The sequence below is a fragment of the Channa argus genome, chromosome 20 (assembly GCF_033026475.1).
Source record: "Channa argus isolate prfri chromosome 20, Channa argus male v1.0, whole genome shotgun sequence".
In the NCBI taxonomy this organism is placed as follows: Eukaryota; Metazoa; Chordata; class Actinopteri; order Anabantiformes; family Channidae; genus Channa; species Channa argus.
In genome coordinates, this window is record NC_090216.1 from 6,146,594 (window position 1) to 6,163,734 (window position 17,141).

Genomic DNA, 17,141 nt, shown 5'->3' on the forward strand with positions numbered 1-17,141 from the left:
ATGGCTGTGTAAAATTGGAGGTGAATGTTGTTTTACGTAATGTGTTTCATCAGATATGAAAAAACTCTGGACCCAAACACAATGACATATCTCTGTCAGAGGGAAACAGGAGCATTGCCATGCTTCCTCGAAGAATAACTAGCAATTTTATTTATTTAAATCACGGTCCCCTGGTTAACAATCAACATATTTTGGAGAAAGTGCTGCTCTTGCTCCAAAATATATGCACAAATACTTTACACAGGGACTATTTCTTCAGTGAAGGTAGTTTCAAAATACTGCTCGTGTTAAGAAATCCAAAGGAGATTTAAAAAAAACAAAAACAAATAAAACTAATTGTATTTGCTGATTAAATATATACTATGTAGAAAACGTATTAGGCCTTTAATGTGCGACACAGGGAAAACAATGTGGTGCTTAACTTTTAACAATCATTTTATTCGCAGTCTCAAGAGGCAATGGAAAAAGAAGTCAAAGAAAAAGGGAACTGAAATTAACATTACAGTCAAGATGTTGGGTCAATCAAACTCAGTGAACAGAGGCAGAACAGAGGGCTATATTGGTGCGTGCATGGGCAGACACACACACAGAAACAGAAGTCACGTTGTGAAAAGAGGAACAGAAAGTGATAAGTGTGTAAGACTGAAATTAATCTCATGGGTAGAGTTTGTATGCGTGTGCTGGCTGATCCCTCTGTTCCTCAGAAGAAATTCACCAGGACCGACCACACTTTCTCTTTCTCACAAACCCACACACACACACACACACAAGCCAGTCATTGTGTTTTCCTCTCATTAGTAAAATCATGATCATTATTTTAAATTTTGTCTATTTGTGACAGAGAAACCAACCATCAACAACACACACACACACGCACACAGGTGTTCAGGCAGGTCTTTAAAATTGGTATTTCTATTAATTCTGTACAGATTATATATTTTATTTACACACTGAACACCGTCAGTGCAGAGACAAATGTTAACTGATGTCCATTTATCTGCTGTTATTGTGCGCTCATTTCTGTCTGCTGGAAATATTTTTTATACGATTTTGAACAGTAAATCCTGTTCATCAGTGACCAAACATTGGAGCCATAGGTACTCATTCAAAAACGCTCATATGAAGCGATTCAGATACCTCCAGATTATACCTTTGTTTTCAGTATATCTGTGGGCACAGAAACCAGATTATAGATTTTAAATGCTTTCTGCAGGTAGAAACACATCAAAGTCTAGTTTTAGCTCTTAATCCAGGGCTGAAATTTGGATGCTTGCACCTGGACACACACACACACCTGGAAGTAAGAACTGGTCAGTGAGCGATCAATCGATTCACATATACAAATAAAACCAAATTATGGATGATTGAAGCAGCAGGGGGAAGGGGTGCGAAGGCCATGATTAAAGGGGAGAAAAGAACAGCATTTCCTAAATCCAAATGTCTTGTTGTGTACATGTCTCCCCCTTTACTGGAACTTGAGGTCAGCGTGGGCACACTGACTGGTCCACCCTAACATTAAAACCACAGAGTGATATTAATGTTGTGGCTGATTATTTGCCATGTGTGTTGTTTATCCACCCAAAACAGGCTTTCAGGACTGCGTATACAGACACTGGCTACAGTCAACATCAGCCGTCTCTGTCACTCACTCAGTCTGCTGCATACATAATTGTTCAGAATTGTTTATATACATACACAAACACACACACACACACCCTCCCTCGTCAGTTAATTCACTCCCGCGGTAAATTTGAGGCAGAGTAATGCTCTAATAACATCACTTGCACAAACTCGCACACACGCATAACAAGATCTGCCAGCTGGTCTGTGGTGCTCAGCTGACAGACAAGGACAGCTTTAGTTTATTAGGGTTTAAAAAAAAAAATAAAAAAAAAAAGATAAAATGTTTGTTTTTTTTTCCTTTTTTTCTTGGTGAGGGTGAACCAGGTGAGGGTCAGTGTTTGGGGTCGTAGGGGTGAAAGTGGGAGTCTGGGGGCCTAGCTAAGAAGCTGGCGTATCTCCTTGTGCATGTGACACAAGAAGTCCACGTACGACGCTCCCCCGCTGGCGCTCTTGTCCTCAACCAAGAAGTGCTTGAATATTAGCTCTGCTCTGTCTTCCTGTTTCACCACCATCAGCTGCAAATTAGAGAAGAGCATGAGAAAGACAGAACATGCAGGAGTTGCTTGATAGCCAGAAGCATTATTACTCTTATTATAATCACCAAAATCTTATCAGTTATGAATCTAATATTAGTTAATTACTTTAACTGAAGCAATCTGATGTTTATTTGTAAGGTAAATTCACTAATCCCTTTGTCTGTAAAATGTACTAAAACTGGTCTAAGCTCACTGCAACATGTAGGAATTCCTTATTTTCTCCATCGGAGACTAAAATTCAAAATCACCGTGCAATTAATTAACAAATATGAAACTTGCAAATGTTCATAATTTAGAAGTAAAACCTATTTTACAAATCATGAGGGATTTGATGTAGACACTTAAGATACTAAAACAGCAATGGCGTCAAAGCATTTCAAATAGAATTCAGCACTGGACAGGAAATAACACAAGATGGAGACAAAGTATTTGGACAAAGTCATCAGAGGTAGTAAGGAAAAGAAAAAATGTGCCTTCATATATCGTGATCGTTGTGCTCTAAATGAGTCAATGATTTCTCGGAGTCTCTGAGAGATAGGGTTGTCCAGTACTGGCAGGCTCGTCTGAAACAGAACAGTGGCATTTAGAAGTTCTGCACAAAGACATTTCCAGCACCACTGTAATAACTTTTTTTGTCAACAAGAAAAATAATATTAAAAATCCTGATCATTAAACTACCATAGAATTATTTATGGAAGTTTGCTCTCATTTGCTTGGCCCAGCTGTGGGTCTGTATGCTAAGGTCAGCAAACATAACATGGAAGCAGATCTGGTTCCGCTCACCAGGCTTGGCTCGATCTGGCTGAAGCTCGCTGTACCGAACATGCTGAGCAGCAGCTCCTGCTGAACACTGGCTCCCACCCACAGGAAGAGGTGCAGCCCTGTCTCCAGGAGGTAAACTCCGCCTTTCGAAAGCCTCTCCTCCGAGTCCCTGACAGCCACCGGCAACGATCCGCTCTCTAACTTTGTCTGCAAAGTTGGAAGAGAAGTAGCAGTATTAAGCCCCTTTACAACATGTGCTGGAATTCTGACAGTCTCCTGACTTTGTCCGTAGGGGGGTGTATGTGACGAGAACACAAATGTCAGAGTTAGACATTAGCCGGACTTTATCCTTCGAGCCCCCAATACAATGTCCGTATTGTGTGCATGTGTGGGTGCACCATGCTGCTCTGCCCCGAACTGTCAGAAGGATTAAAAGTGAGTGAATGGACATGTTGATAAGATTTCTATCAATCAACTGCCATTTTGTTCTTTTTTAAAGATGCACGGCTACATGTGCTGTAAACATGAGACTGTTTTTTAACATGTTCTTTGAAAGCTGTTTTGAGCGCATGTGCGTGATCTCACCAGTGGCAGTAAGCGGGGGTAAAAGAAGACATGGGTCTCAGCGACATCCATGCAGCTGATTAGCTGCCTTAAGTAAGCCCGGTCGTCACATGAGACGTCAGCTCCCGGCAGCAGCACGTCACTCTTCAGCACACAGTTCAGATAGACCGGTAACAGCTTCATGCACTCTGGGAGAATCAACTGGAAAACACATTGTGAGGTATTTACATAACTAAGTAGATATGTTTTGTCTGAATGACATCCAAAATGCAAAAAGGTTTAGTCTTCCCTTGGTAAGAGTAAATTGTTGTTTTATTAGTTAGAAAAAGCTAAGTAGTTTTTTTGACTTGCAAGAGTAATAAACTGGTACATTTTCTCATTTTGGCCATTACATTATAATTGTCTATATAAACTGGTGATCTAGGTATTCTTACTAATTGACAGAGGGTGTATATGAGTTCATGTTTTCAGTACCTGACCAGCTGACGAGGGGCTTGCACAGTTCTTCCGGTAGCAGGCCAGAATCTGAGCACTCTGGTTGACCAGGGTGTCTCTCACCGTCTTAGCAGGGCTGTTCAGGACGCCACGGAAAGCTGCAACACACACACACAGACCTCACAGCAACTAGGAATTAACTGTATAAAGTCTTATGTAATTGGGGTGGAAAATGGTCTCAGAAAGGACTGAGTGTAAGTGATGATGGTATAAAATCAAGCATGTATGAAGTACAGGTGGTGATACTGGGTAGAGTACAGCTCTTGGATATATTGCAGCACAATAAGAAACAGCCAGGTCCTTGAGGTGAGTGAATCTGTACCCAAAAAGTGGTCAGAAAGACGATACAAGGAAGAAAAGATAAGCCTGTGGTCTGAAAGTAAGTGAGTAAAGCCATGTTTTAGCCTAAAAGTATTCACACCCAACTTAAAATGAAATTATCCATTTCAGGTTGGAGCCATTTTGTTTGTAACATGTAAAAGTGCACATGCACCATAAAACCAAGAAACCGTGAAAAGATCAATTTTATTATGTTTAAATACTTTCTGAATGTTTGCATCCAGCCAGCAAAAGAGTTTATGTTGCTATTGCGTGAACTGGTATTTACCGTATTTGGCGAGGTAGTTGATGATTGTGTCGGTCTCACAGTTGCGGTAGAGGTCGGCCAGCTGAGAGCAGCAGTTGACGGCCATGTTGTGGATACGGAGACGCCTTTGGCCGCTGCAGCTGGTGTACAGTACAGCACACTATAGGGAAAAAGTAACAGCAGTTTCATACAAATAGCCCGACATTTTCTGTCTTCTTTAATCTCAAAAATATCTTGTAAAAAAATCCAATTGTGGAGCCGTCTTTTCAGTGTTTTGCTAAAAGGCAGTATACAAAGCACCATCCAAAATTACCAACCATGAGATTCTACGATCTCACAGTAAAGTTCCTAGACAAACATATAAGACAGCTGTCCTCCAGCTTTAAAAATTCAAGGCCAAACCTTAAATCACAGAAATTTACTTACCGCTTTACACAGACAAATAAAGTAGATGTAGGTTGTATGTATGTACTGTTTATTACTTGAACATCCATTTTCACGTTTACTTCTGTTCAGTCAAATACAAAAAGGAGCCCTTCTTTACTACCATCATATTTTGTGTACAGATGTGTTAAACATGCCTGATAGTGTAGTAGCATTAATAGAATTATGTGTCAGTTTGTGTCCATTTGCAATAACTATGAATTAGCTTTACAAAATGGAAACCAGGAGTTTTTTTACCCTCATGAAACGAAGAGAGTATTAGCAAAGAACTTTCCTTAAAAAGGGCTTTGTTACTAAGATAAACATGCACACCTGCATGAGTGCCCCCGTCTCCTCGCTGAGCTTGTCATCGTGTTTGAACTCAACAGTGATGGCTTTGTCACAGTCCAGGCCTGCCAGCTCCACATCTGTGGTGTTACTCATGAAGAAAGAACCAAAGAAGTCTGTTGCTCGGATACCTGAAGGAAAAGAAGAGTGTTGACCAAGACAGTGGAGGCATGATCATAAATACAGCTGTCACACACGTTGTCTTAGTTTGACTAGAGAGTCTCACCTGTGCTAGTTCGCACCCTCATGACAGCATCAAACCCTACTAGCTTCTGAACGTCTCTCCTCAGGTCATTCAGGAATCGCTCCTGGTCTGACTGCGCCTGGGTTAAAGAAAACACTCCTCGTTACACACAGGACCCAACTTTGACCCGGCGGCTATTCCATCAATGTCATTTTAGAGCAAAAAACAAGTGTTAGATTTATCAGGCTACAGAAGATTAAAATAAACAAAAAGAAGTGAGTGATTTTCTCTCACCTGGAAGTAGGTGTACTTGTACACTGAACCTCCAGTGGAGACAGGAACCACCCCTAACGTGGCAACATCCACATACTGGTTGGGGAAGAGGAAGAGATCTACGCAGCACCCCTGGGCTACACACTCTTTAGCGAGGGTGTTGTAGAAACTCACCTGGGGCTGAAACAAAGACTGGGGACAATCGGGGGTGGTCAATCTGGATTCTATTGAAATAAGTATAGATTATAGCACAATTTGCAACACTAAATATTTACCTTCTCCTTGTCTGTCCCAATCAACTTCTTGTCTTCTCTGTTCTTTAGTTTTCCAGGAGCTTCTGCGATGGGCAGAGAGGTGTGAAACACAAACAGCTTCCCAGCACAGTCTGCAGCCTGAGAAATTAACAAAAAAACAAAGAAATCAGGTATGTTGGAGGCTCTGTACAGACCTACCTGTATCCAGATTTATTACATGAAATCAACAAATAAATGTAATATTTTAAGGGGTGAGATGTTTTGCTGAATTATTATTATTATTATATATTAATTCAGCAAAACCTTTTATATTATTATGGTACTTTTTTTTTCAGAATATCAATGATGTTTGGTGTACCTTAAAATTTTGCCACATACTCAGGTCACACAGAAAGCTAATTATATCTGGGCAGTGTCTCAGGCTTATTTACAACAAGAAATATTTCAGCTTAATACTTTTTAGCCAAAATATCCGGGACACACAAAGGTTGAAAGAGAGTAGTTCTCTCACAATCCTTAAAAATTTCATGGAGGGAAAAAAAGGCCTGTTAATGTGTTAGTTTGAAGGTTTGAATATAAAATATATATAAAGAAAGAATCTTTGAGTAGATAACCTTGAGTGCTTCCAGTCCTGCCTGGATGACGGGTCCAAAGACTGTCTCTGTTTCCCTGGTGTCTGCAAACATCTCTGGGATCTGGTCCAGCAAACTATAAAAGAAAAAACATCACGTCATAAAACCAGATTCATTACACAATTAATGTGCCTGTCTCTGAATGAGTCTACTTCATGTCAGCCCACCTCTCAATAACTAGCCGGCTCTCGTTTACGTTGACCAGGAAACCGTCGAGCAGAGGGACAAACATGTCCGATACGTCTGACACCACCAACATCTGTGGCTGGGCTAGGCTTGACTTGACATTGTAGAAGTGCAAAACCTTGTTGTAAGTGACAAATCCCACCCGCACCACAGAGTCCAATTCTGGGTTCTCCCTGGAAACAGAGGAAGATATGGGGGAACTGTCAAGATTCCATTTCCTTACATGAACTGGAAGTGAATAATCAACAGTTGGCAAAGACTTTGGTTGATGCATTATTTCACTCCTTTCCCTGTAACAGTCTCTCTGCTATTGCTTTTTATTTTTTATTTTTTGCACACGCTTTCCAACTCTTAAGTAAAAGAATACCTGGGCAGGAAGTCTAGGAGGGTCTTGAGTTCTTGGCAAACAATGCTGACCATGCCACTCTTCACAGCATTGTAGGACACGTCAATAAGGAAGATGAAGGCTGGAGGCTGAGGAAGCTTGTTGTTCTGTTAGAGACATTAAAATTTTATGTATTTTTTTTGTAAACAAAAGCAACAGACAAGTCTATAAACATTCTATTAGTGGAATACGTCAGGTTCCATACTAGTTTTGTAGATCAATAAAAAGCATACAGGTAACATTAATATCATACAAAATCTGAGCTTCTCTTTTGAAACTAGTCTCAATATCTTTCTAGAATATATTATATATTAATAATAAAACTGAACACTAAATAATTGTTTAACCTACAAGCCAAGTGACCAATAGTTCCTGTTGAAAGGGACCCTCTTGAACCCAGGTCCTACCTTACAGTAGTCAACAGTGGCCAGAAACTCGTAGCTGCCCAGTGAAAGCTCCGGCCTGTCATAGCAGTCCATCCTCTTACCAGTGTGGTCCAGATGCTGGAAGTAATGTGGAGGCACTACAGGGAAAAAGGTCCAAAAAAGGACACGTGAGAAACACAAATACAGTTTTAACTTATGTAAAATAATAAAAAAATAAAGAATTGATATTATTGTGCATTTTAATACAAACACAAACTTACCCTCTGTGACACAGCTGCAGAACCCACACTGGAAGCGGCGGCCCCCTTCTATGAACTGCATGTAGGGACACATATAGGCCTTGCAACGGTTGCAGCGGATCGGACCACCCTCACCATGGTCCACCAGGTATGGAGGTGTCTAACGAGGAATTTAATGAAAAGAGGAAAACGTCTATTCCCCAGATCTTGAGATCATTTGATAACGTTTACAAATAAGAAAAGCTTAACCAAAAAAAAAAAAAAAAACTTTTTAAATGAAACTACTGAAACAGTCAAAGTGTGTAAAGTGTGCCAGTCTAAGTCAAATTTATACTCCTCAAAATCGCAAGCCACATGACTCACCTCATCTGGTGGCAGGGTGGCGAGGGGCTTGATGACAGCAGCCAGTGGCACCTGAGACTGCTTAGCCATATCAGCTGTGCAAGGCATATTGTAGGCTGTACAACGAATAAACCTGGGACTGGCATTCCCTAAACAGACACAATCCCTCTATTAAGATCACTGCACAGCCTCCATGCCTCAATCAGATAGAAAGCTCTTTACTATGTGTGCTTAAAGGACCATTCTGCAAGACTGCCAGAACCTACCTTGGTCTTTGACCTGGAAGTTGGTTGTGACCAATGGTGGGGCCTGACCCCTGATCCCTGTAGTAAATGGCTCTGTGCACTTTGCTTTATCGTCCTCTATTACCTGGATCTGAAAAAAGCAAATGGATGAATAGATATCTCTTATTAAAATGTTTAATGTTTATAACCTAAAATACACAGATTTACTAAATGCAAATGAGACAGCGTTCCTGAGTTTCATAAAATCCAAAAGAAGAGAATTTTACACCCATGCAGAAGACTTCCACACAACCCAATAAACACTCATCTGCAGCTACTAGATACATAGTAAAATCCCATCAAGCCATGACTAAGGTGACATATGGTACCAGATTCATGCTGAACTGTTCGTGTAGATCCACAAACGACACAAACAAATCTCGACATCCCCTGGATAAAGAGGAGGATTTACCAAGGCATGCCAATGATGCAAAGAGCTGTTAAGGAGTCAGAATGTTCCAGGCTAGCATGCAATTCATGGAAAAGGATTAAGAGGGGAAAGCTGTCTACGCTTCTCAATTAATGATTAAGTCTACCAAATATTATCCTCAATTTGTCCAAAATAAGATGGGCTGCCCTCAAAAGTGAGGTAGCATGACCAACTACCGTAAGATTATGGGATACAGTGTATAGGCTGGTAAGTGAAAGGGAAAATTGACAAAGCTGTCAAAGAAAGTGTTAGTGAAATGGTTTGAATGGAAACAGATTTTTCGGAGTTTTGCACAAAATCACTACTGTTGTGACAAAGGTATAATAAATATGGCTTCTTAAAACAAAAGGTCATCATAGTCTACGATTTAAAAAAAGTCAACTTGTTGTATGTGTTGTGTGCAGCCCATCTTTCAAACTGAATACCACTGACTGAAGGGTTTCAAGAAAAAAAAAATAGGACAGGGGGTGGAGGCAGTGGGTTTGTGCAAGCAAAGAGAACAGGATGAGACAGAGGAAAAGGAAGGCACATAGGAAACTTACTGGGCTGGGAATAGCATCTGGATCTATTCTATGTCTTGATTTCTGCACAGCCGGCATGTCAGATGCTTGCTTTACATTCAAAAGTTTGTCCAGCAAATTTGGCAAAACAAACAAAATGAATAATTACAACAAAAAGTGTGAAAACACAGAAGAGTGTGAGAAGAGAAAAGTTGAGCGGCAGGTTGCACATCTATTATTAAGACAGAAACCAGCCATTAGTATAGATTATGAATTAGTGAATTATTTGTAGACTGTCAAGTGCAAGTAGATGCAAAGTAGAACAGTGTTTGCCACACATGCGTTGGTAAATTATATAATTCTGCTAAGCAAGAGCTGAACAATATCATGTTAATCATAGGAGTATATTTAAAATAACCATGTACTTCAATGCATGTGGTGAATATCATGTGTGAACAAAGTTAGGTGTGTTAGATTTTTATAAAAAAATTCTTATTTTCATCAAAATTCTCTTTGACATTAGGGAGCTACCCGAGCAGCACATTAGAATGGTCTTATAGCAACAAGTACAATAAACAATAAACCAAGCAAAGAAAAACTATCCTAAATCACACCAACAAATGTGCCAATCACCCAGTTACAGTTACCGCTTAACAAAATTAACTGCAATAATGGTCTTTAGCAACCACTTTAATAAGCATGTCTACAAAATTTAATACAACTTCATACTAAAGTTCTGCTATGAATTCCACCTTACCAAATTGTGCAATGTTTATTAATTTCTGACTTTGTCTGAAAATGTGTAAATTCAAAGCTATTTAGTGAGATAACAGTTGTAGCTTTTGACATTAAATGTAAAGTATAAAATTAAATAAAATGAGGCAAAATTATTAGGAACAACTTGCAATACAATAATTTATTCTCAAAATGTGGTGTGAGGAACAAATAATTGTGTGTTTGCATTTTCTTACCGGGCTGGGAATGGAATCTGGGTCAAGCCTTTTTTGTGCAGGTGGAGCCGGAGATGGAGCAGGGGCTCCATAGTTTGGTTGCCCCGGATAAGGGCCTGGATAGCCAGGCTGAGGGCCTCTCACCTGCCCAAATGCACCTGAAGAGAAAAGAGAAACGAGTCAGCAACCAAGAAGACAGTAATCCATTTAGCTTTGACTTTGCGGCTGTCTCCTCACCATTCTGCTGAGCAGGGTAACTCCCCTGAATCCCAGGCTGAGATGGAGGCTGCTGCAGAGGTCCAGGAGGCAGGTGGGTGGTCTGGGACATAGATGTGGGAGGCATCTGACCTCTAGGAGGAGGTGGTCCTGAGTGATATGCGGATGGGTGAGATGCAGGGGGCTGCTGTTGGGGTGGCATGGAGCCTGGGTACTGCGCAGAAGGAGTTGAGGTTGGAGGTTGCCCGGGAGGAGGAAAAGACCCAGGCTGTGAGGGAGGCAGGGATGCTCTTGGTGGGAAGGAGCCCTGGGCAAGGTTTGGTGGGCCTGAGATGAAAGCAGGCTGGCTGACAGGTGGAGGTGCTGAGGAGAAGGGTGGCTGGGTTGAGGGGAAGGACTGCTGTGGTTGGGAAACTGGGGGAGCAGGAGCTTGGCTGGGTGGAGGCATTGAACCCGAGTAGGAGGAGGGAGGAAAGGTTTGCTGAGAGGAAGGAGGTTGTGGTGCAGAGTAGGTGGCCTGCTGTTGAGATGTAGGGGGGATAGAAGTGCTGAATGGCTGTTGAGTAGGAGGTGGTGGGCCTCCATAATATTGCTGAGAAACTGCAGGGCCACCGAGAGGTGGTGACTGGGTGGGAGCAGAGGACACGGGCGGAGGGGCTTGGGTGTAAGAGGGAGGCGGTGCGGCCGAGTAAGTGGTACTGACAGGAGGCTGCGAGCTGTGAGGTGGAGCTGAGGAGAGAAAGCAACAGGTGGTGAAACAGAGCACAAGTATTTACAATAAACTCACTTAAATGTTTAAATACAGTCACAATCCCCACGTAACTATTGCAACAAATTAGATTACATTGGACTATATATGCAACTAAATTTACCATATCCTGGTCCTGCAGGAGTTGGCGGTCCAGGGGTGATCTGCATCCCAGTCATCTGGTTAGTGACCTGCTGTACTGTGGGTAGAGGCCCATAATGTTGTTGATAGGAGAGTTGAGCACCTGACAGGTTCATGGCTCCCTGGCTGTATGGTTGTGTTGCAGCAGACCTGGAAACACACAATTCATTCAATGTTTGTACAAGTACATGCTCTGTCCATTCGTCCTGTCAATCCACTGTCAACCTGCTCTGACCAGTAAAAAGCACTATTGTAGTATATGAAATATGAAAAAGGCCACACTTTCTTAATAGTGATAAATGATAGGGGAAAAATCTGGTTACCAACCTACAACATGTATTCAGAAGTTAAAAAGGGATCCAGATTAACGCCACCTCAATTTATTTATTTTTTGCTTGCTGCATATACACAATGAACTGAATCACAAAACAGTGATAAAACCAGAAAAACAAAGCATTTGAAACAATTAGCTTATTTAATACACAGCCTTGGTAATTAACATAAGCATGGTGAACTTGTCTGGTCTCGTTGCAGTACCTGGTTTCATCTAGCATTTCAAATCAGTTCTCTCATTTTCCATCCTACACATTTTAAGCCTGAGGACGTGCTGTCTATAACAATTCCTGGTCTGTCTCTACAGAAATCACATTAATTTTCAGTAGGAATAACTAAATGATTGAGAAAATCTAGGTGCAGGTTTTAAGCATCTTTGGATGCATTCAAACATACAAAAATGGCTTCCTAATGAGCAACATAATTACAAGATGTGGATACATTTTGCTAGATACGAACCTCTGTGGTGCCGGTATCATGGGTTGGGGTCCATTCTGTATGTCCCCTTGACTGTGACTGTACTGATTATAGGACTGAGGGGCTGAGACTGGAGGGGGTACAGAGGTGGGGGGTCCCCTGGAAGGACCTGGAATGTACACACACATACACACACAAAATTAAACATGCTGCAAAAGTCAACAACTGTTACAAATACTCCTGGTTTAATCCCAGTATTATTGTTTTAGCATGAAAAGATCAGTGCAGCAGGCCAAACATGGATGTAGATCGATGTGGTGCCATAACGCTAACTAACTGGTTACATTCCCAAATTTGCGTGTCGAGAACAGGTTACTGACCAAATCAAGTGTGGGAAAAACCCATTTGCTTAAAGGCAGAGTCAGATTCATTAGGTCCAGTGTTCTGAACAGGGCTAGAAAAATAATGGATATCAAAATATTTTGGGATATTGTTCGTAAGTCAGTAAACCACTCAACCTTCACTACTGCACACTGAAACAAATTAATAAAAATAATAAAAAAGTTGGACCAGCAGATGCAGAGAATAAACTTTGAACTTCTATCTCCCTAGTTTGGGGGACTGGTGGCTCAATGGGTAGAGCATCGAGTTGGGATGCAGAAAGCCGCGGGATCAAATCCCACCCCAGTAGGTATGGCCCTGCTGAGCCATCAAGGGCCACCTTGGTGCCGTTCCCAAGCCCAGATAAAATGGGAGGGTTGCGACAGGAAGGGTATTCGCCGTAAAAAGCCATAACAAATCAACATGCCAAACACATTCTGCTGTGGTGACCCCTGAAGGGACAAGCCAAAAGCTGTTGATCTTTTCTGATCTATCTCACTAGTTTGCTGCTATGCTTAACAGTCACTGATGTTATGTACAATGACCCCGTTCTTTTGTGCAATGAGGAAAAAGTCAGAGAGGATTTGATGACTGCAGAGCACGTGAAGTGTGAAATAGCTATAGAAAAGAGAAGGCAGTTACCTAAGTCAAGGGGAGAGGAGAGGTCAGAGACTGTGTTGGCTGGCACAGCCTTAGAGGGAAAGCTTGTGAAAGGAGAATAACCTGAAATACAAGAAAAGAGTGAAAGGTGGAAAACAGAGAGAGCTAGGGAAATGCGTAAAGCCACATGAAGAAATGAGAGGGCAGAGATTTAGATTAGAATGCACCGGCCCACTGCTTGTCTCATGCAGACACAATCAACCACACGGTTGGAGGCAGGTGAGATCTAACAAGATTATGGCTCTGTGAACGCTTAAAGAGCATCAGGGCAGACCAAGCGTATCTTTCTATCACCCATGTTTGTTCAGAAGCTGCACTTTACCTTGTGGTGGAGCCCCAGGCTGGTAGGCTGAACCAGGGCCATTGTAGGGGGCATAGGGAGCAGGGTATCCCCCATCCAGCGGAGCATAGCCAGACTGACCATAGCCAGGTTGGGGCTGGCCATATGGGGAGGCCATTGGAGTGTGCTGGTTGACATTCATCTTCAGTACATCCCTAAATCTGGATACAATTGTGACATAGACAAGTTTGGGCTTATAATAAAATAAACGTTCAATTTGCTGTGATGACCCCCCCCCCGGTCTTTCTGTGGGTGAGTTGGAGTCGATGTTTTGACTTTTTGTCAACATCCCAAAAAACACTGTTCAATCGCTCCCATTCTTGTTGTATATCACACCTTTTCAAGTTGCCTTGGCCAGCATCAGCTTCCAAAATATGTGTGATGTCACAAATCTTGCTAATATGTGCAGGTCTTCATGTTTTAGACAATAAAGCTGTTGAGTTTCTAAGTTTTTGTTACTGTCAACAAATCCCATAATAACACCAAAACCAATTATGAACTTCAGAAATAAAAACACGCTGGCCTTATTATTTAATTTGAGATCAAAGAAATTTTACTAGTAGAATCAAACTCTGCATGTGACCAGAAAACAGGACAACACACATTTGAGGGGGAGTTTTGTAAATGATCGTAACCTCCCCTCAGCCGGGCTGGCCAGCCTTTCTTCCCAGCGGTGAGAAGAATCTGCCCACACGGCACTCCTCACAGCGTGCAGACAACAGAGAAAACCTCGAAGAACATAAACAACAAACAACAAATCTTTTAAAGACCACTCACTGGCAACTTTGTCTGTTAAGAAATACTGTTGTTTAACTCTGTTTAGTTTTCCTTTGTCTATTGGATATTGTTTTCCATAGTTGAAAATCAGATGAGCTATTTGTCTCGTACAGAGAAGAGGCTGTCAGCACCACGCACCTGAACTAACAAAAAAGTACCATATGCTTTGAGTCTACATGTCTCTTAAAGGCACAAGTTTGGACAGTCAGAAACAAATCACACTACATTTAGAGCATTAATATCTCGTAGTTCAGTGACAACACCTTTATTAGCTTTCTATATTTGCCTTGGATACACCCACACACAGTTACTCACTACACACTACAACCTGTTGGGTTTCCACACACTGATTAACATTAAACTATTTAAGGGAAAACTAGTTACAAAGATACAATTCTCATGCTGAATGTAAACCAAACAGTTTCATAGATTGAGGCTAAACAGACACAAACCACAAGACCTGGAACTATACATTATCAGGTATCAAGGTTAAGATTAAATGCTGATAACATTGTGTAATATCTGAAGTCATGTCTTGTCCTGAGTAAATTGTTTACGGGTCTTAAGAGTTGTGTAATGCCAAAACCCCAAAAGGTAACTTAGTGGAGTAATCCACTTCATAAGCATACAGGTGTTTATTCACTCTTGATGTTTGAGAGACCGAGCTAAGCTATATGACAGAGACAGGAGTATCATCTAACAGACAAACACAGGCTAAACGAGCGAGGCCTTTAAATAATTCAGGATTGCAGGTGCCACAAGGAGAAATACTATCGCAGGTACCGTACAGCTATTTTGTATGGTGGGCCTGCAGCGTGACCCACATCTGCTCCCTTGGCTGGGTCACACAATTAAGGAACTAGGTTATCGGTTCAGCCAGACTCTACATAATTATTACAACGTTGCAAAGATCCGATCTTTGAGAATAAAAGCTGATTGAGAGCAAAATCTAATACCGATTTCACAAGAGTAATGGGTGAACCCAGTAATAGCTGGCGAGCGTAGCAGTGTGCTAAGGGGAACAACCTCGGTGCCGCATTAGGTTAGCAATTAGCTCTAAAGCTAGCTGGCTAACATTAGCAAAACAACATGTCAGCCAAAAGCTGAAAACACAAAGCATGCCTAACGCCATTAGTGGCATAATTACCCAATCGTTTGACGAGAAACTGAACAGGTTTGAATTAATGTTAACTAGCTCCCAAGTCGTGGGGGCTAACTTAGCTTGCTAACACTAGCAATGATGACAACACAAGCAGTGGTAGAATCAGCTGTGACCAAACGGGAATAACCGGAGCTAGCAAAGGTTAGCCTACTAGCTAACCGAACCTAGCGAACTGCAGCGATGCTAGTTGTGCCCTAGAAATAACGAGCACTAGCTAACGTAGCAAAATCCAAGTTGCCCTGTCAAACCAGACAGGGATTAGACACATTAAATGGTCTTAAATCGAAACCTACCTCCAAAGTGTTGTAAAAAACTAAGGCTTTTTGTCTGTTGACGGCAAACAGTGAAACCCGGTGGCCAACAAACTGCTAAACCAATGTAGTCCCAGGGTGTTTCTCACTAATCCCTTCTCGGTAACGCTACCAGAAGCGGACATTCAGCGGAACTGCTGCAGCGCTGTGCCACGTCCACATCCGGGCTCCGAAGGGCGACTTCCTCCGCACGACACTGCTGTGCATGGCACTGTACTTAAAAATGTATTTTAATCGGATTATTTACGCTTTTTAAACTGGATTTAGGAAGCACATTTGGAAACCAGTTTAGAAACATTACATTCCAGTATACGGCGTTGTGAATATCCCATATTTTACCAATATTATTATGATTAATGGATTACTTCAGGCCCAATCACTTTCAAGAGTCAAGACTCTAAAAATTTATAAATCCCAGAGGTGTATTTATTTGCCTGGTTGTAGCTCCTCTTTACTCAAAAAAAAAAAAGAAAAAGAAAAAAAGACACTACCATTCAAATCACTGACATACAGTAGATTTGTTGGCTCATTTATTTGCCTTACAATAAGAGCCAAACAACCTATGGTGATTCTCCCAGTCATCTTCCAACAAATAATAACATTATTATCCTTATTATTACTCCTATTATTATATTTTACTCATTGATAACAATAATCTGAAAAGAGTCAAACTGTCAGCAGCAGTGTTCCACCAAAAGTCTGGAGTATTTTGGTTTGTGGTACATGGGCCATATCATTTTAGACTGAATCCTCTTGGCTTGAGTTTTATCAGGTAAAGCGGTTTAGCCTGCTCTTTGCCCGAGTCGTTTTGGTTAATTAAATTCTGTAATTGTCTACTTATATATTGCAACATTACGTGTGCTGAAAGTCATGTACAGCAAACGGAAAACCAGTATTCACCATTGTGCCAAACACTGGAGAAATGCTTGTCACCATAGAACTTGTCCTTTCATTTACTGGACTAATTGTGCGATGCTGTCTGGGTAAATTCTTATTCCTCTACAGCTGTGAAGGAAGGAAACAAATACTATTTCCTGACAGGCCACTGGCCACTGAAACTCTTGAACTGTATAAACAGTAAACTGAGGTTCCTAAAATATTTTTTCCTAAGTTTGGGGGGCTTTAGATAGACGGACACAAATCCCTGAGTTGTGGCTGCTGTCCAGGCAGGCTGAGCCGGGGGTTGAAGAGGGAGTGGTCCTGAGGGTTATTTTGGGATGGTATATCAGCAAGCATCACCTCCTGTACAGAGTGCTTCAGAGTGACATGGCAA

The 17,141-nt window shown here is 41.5% G+C and overlaps 1 protein-coding gene across 5 annotated transcripts; it reads right to left on the reverse strand.

Moving 5' to 3' along the window:
- Positions 1–417: 417 nt before the first annotated feature.
- Positions 418–16,010, reverse strand: sec24c (SEC24 homolog C, COPII coat complex component). 5 transcript variants are annotated; one of them, XM_067488174.1, is made up of 25 exons: positions 15,851–16,010; positions 13,601–13,779; positions 13,261–13,341; positions 12,280–12,406; positions 11,471–11,637; positions 10,620–11,327; positions 10,404–10,540; positions 9,475–9,543; positions 8,485–8,593; positions 8,240–8,367; positions 7,898–8,036; positions 7,659–7,774; positions 7,234–7,358; positions 6,848–7,039; positions 6,663–6,756; positions 6,070–6,186; positions 5,816–5,986; positions 5,564–5,660; positions 5,323–5,468; positions 4,588–4,726; positions 3,960–4,078; positions 3,507–3,686; positions 2,943–3,128; positions 2,633–2,722; positions 418–2,138 (listed from the first exon to the last, which is right to left on the reverse strand). In XM_067488174.1, the coding sequence occupies exons 2-25, from the start codon at positions 13,758–13,760 to the stop codon at positions 1,998–2,000; spliced, it is 3,738 nt and encodes a 1,245-aa protein (XP_067344275.1). In that variant the 5' UTR covers positions 13,761–13,779; positions 15,851–16,010; the 3' UTR covers positions 418–1,997. The 5 variants fall into 5 exon arrangements, with proteins under 5 accessions (XP_067344275.1, XP_067344276.1, XP_067344278.1 ...); XM_067488175.1 differs by lacking the exon at positions 15,851–16,010 and adding an exon at positions 14,222–14,244; XM_067488177.1 differs by lacking the exon at positions 13,261–13,341.
- Between the last annotated feature and the right edge of the window lie 1,131 nt (positions 16,011–17,141).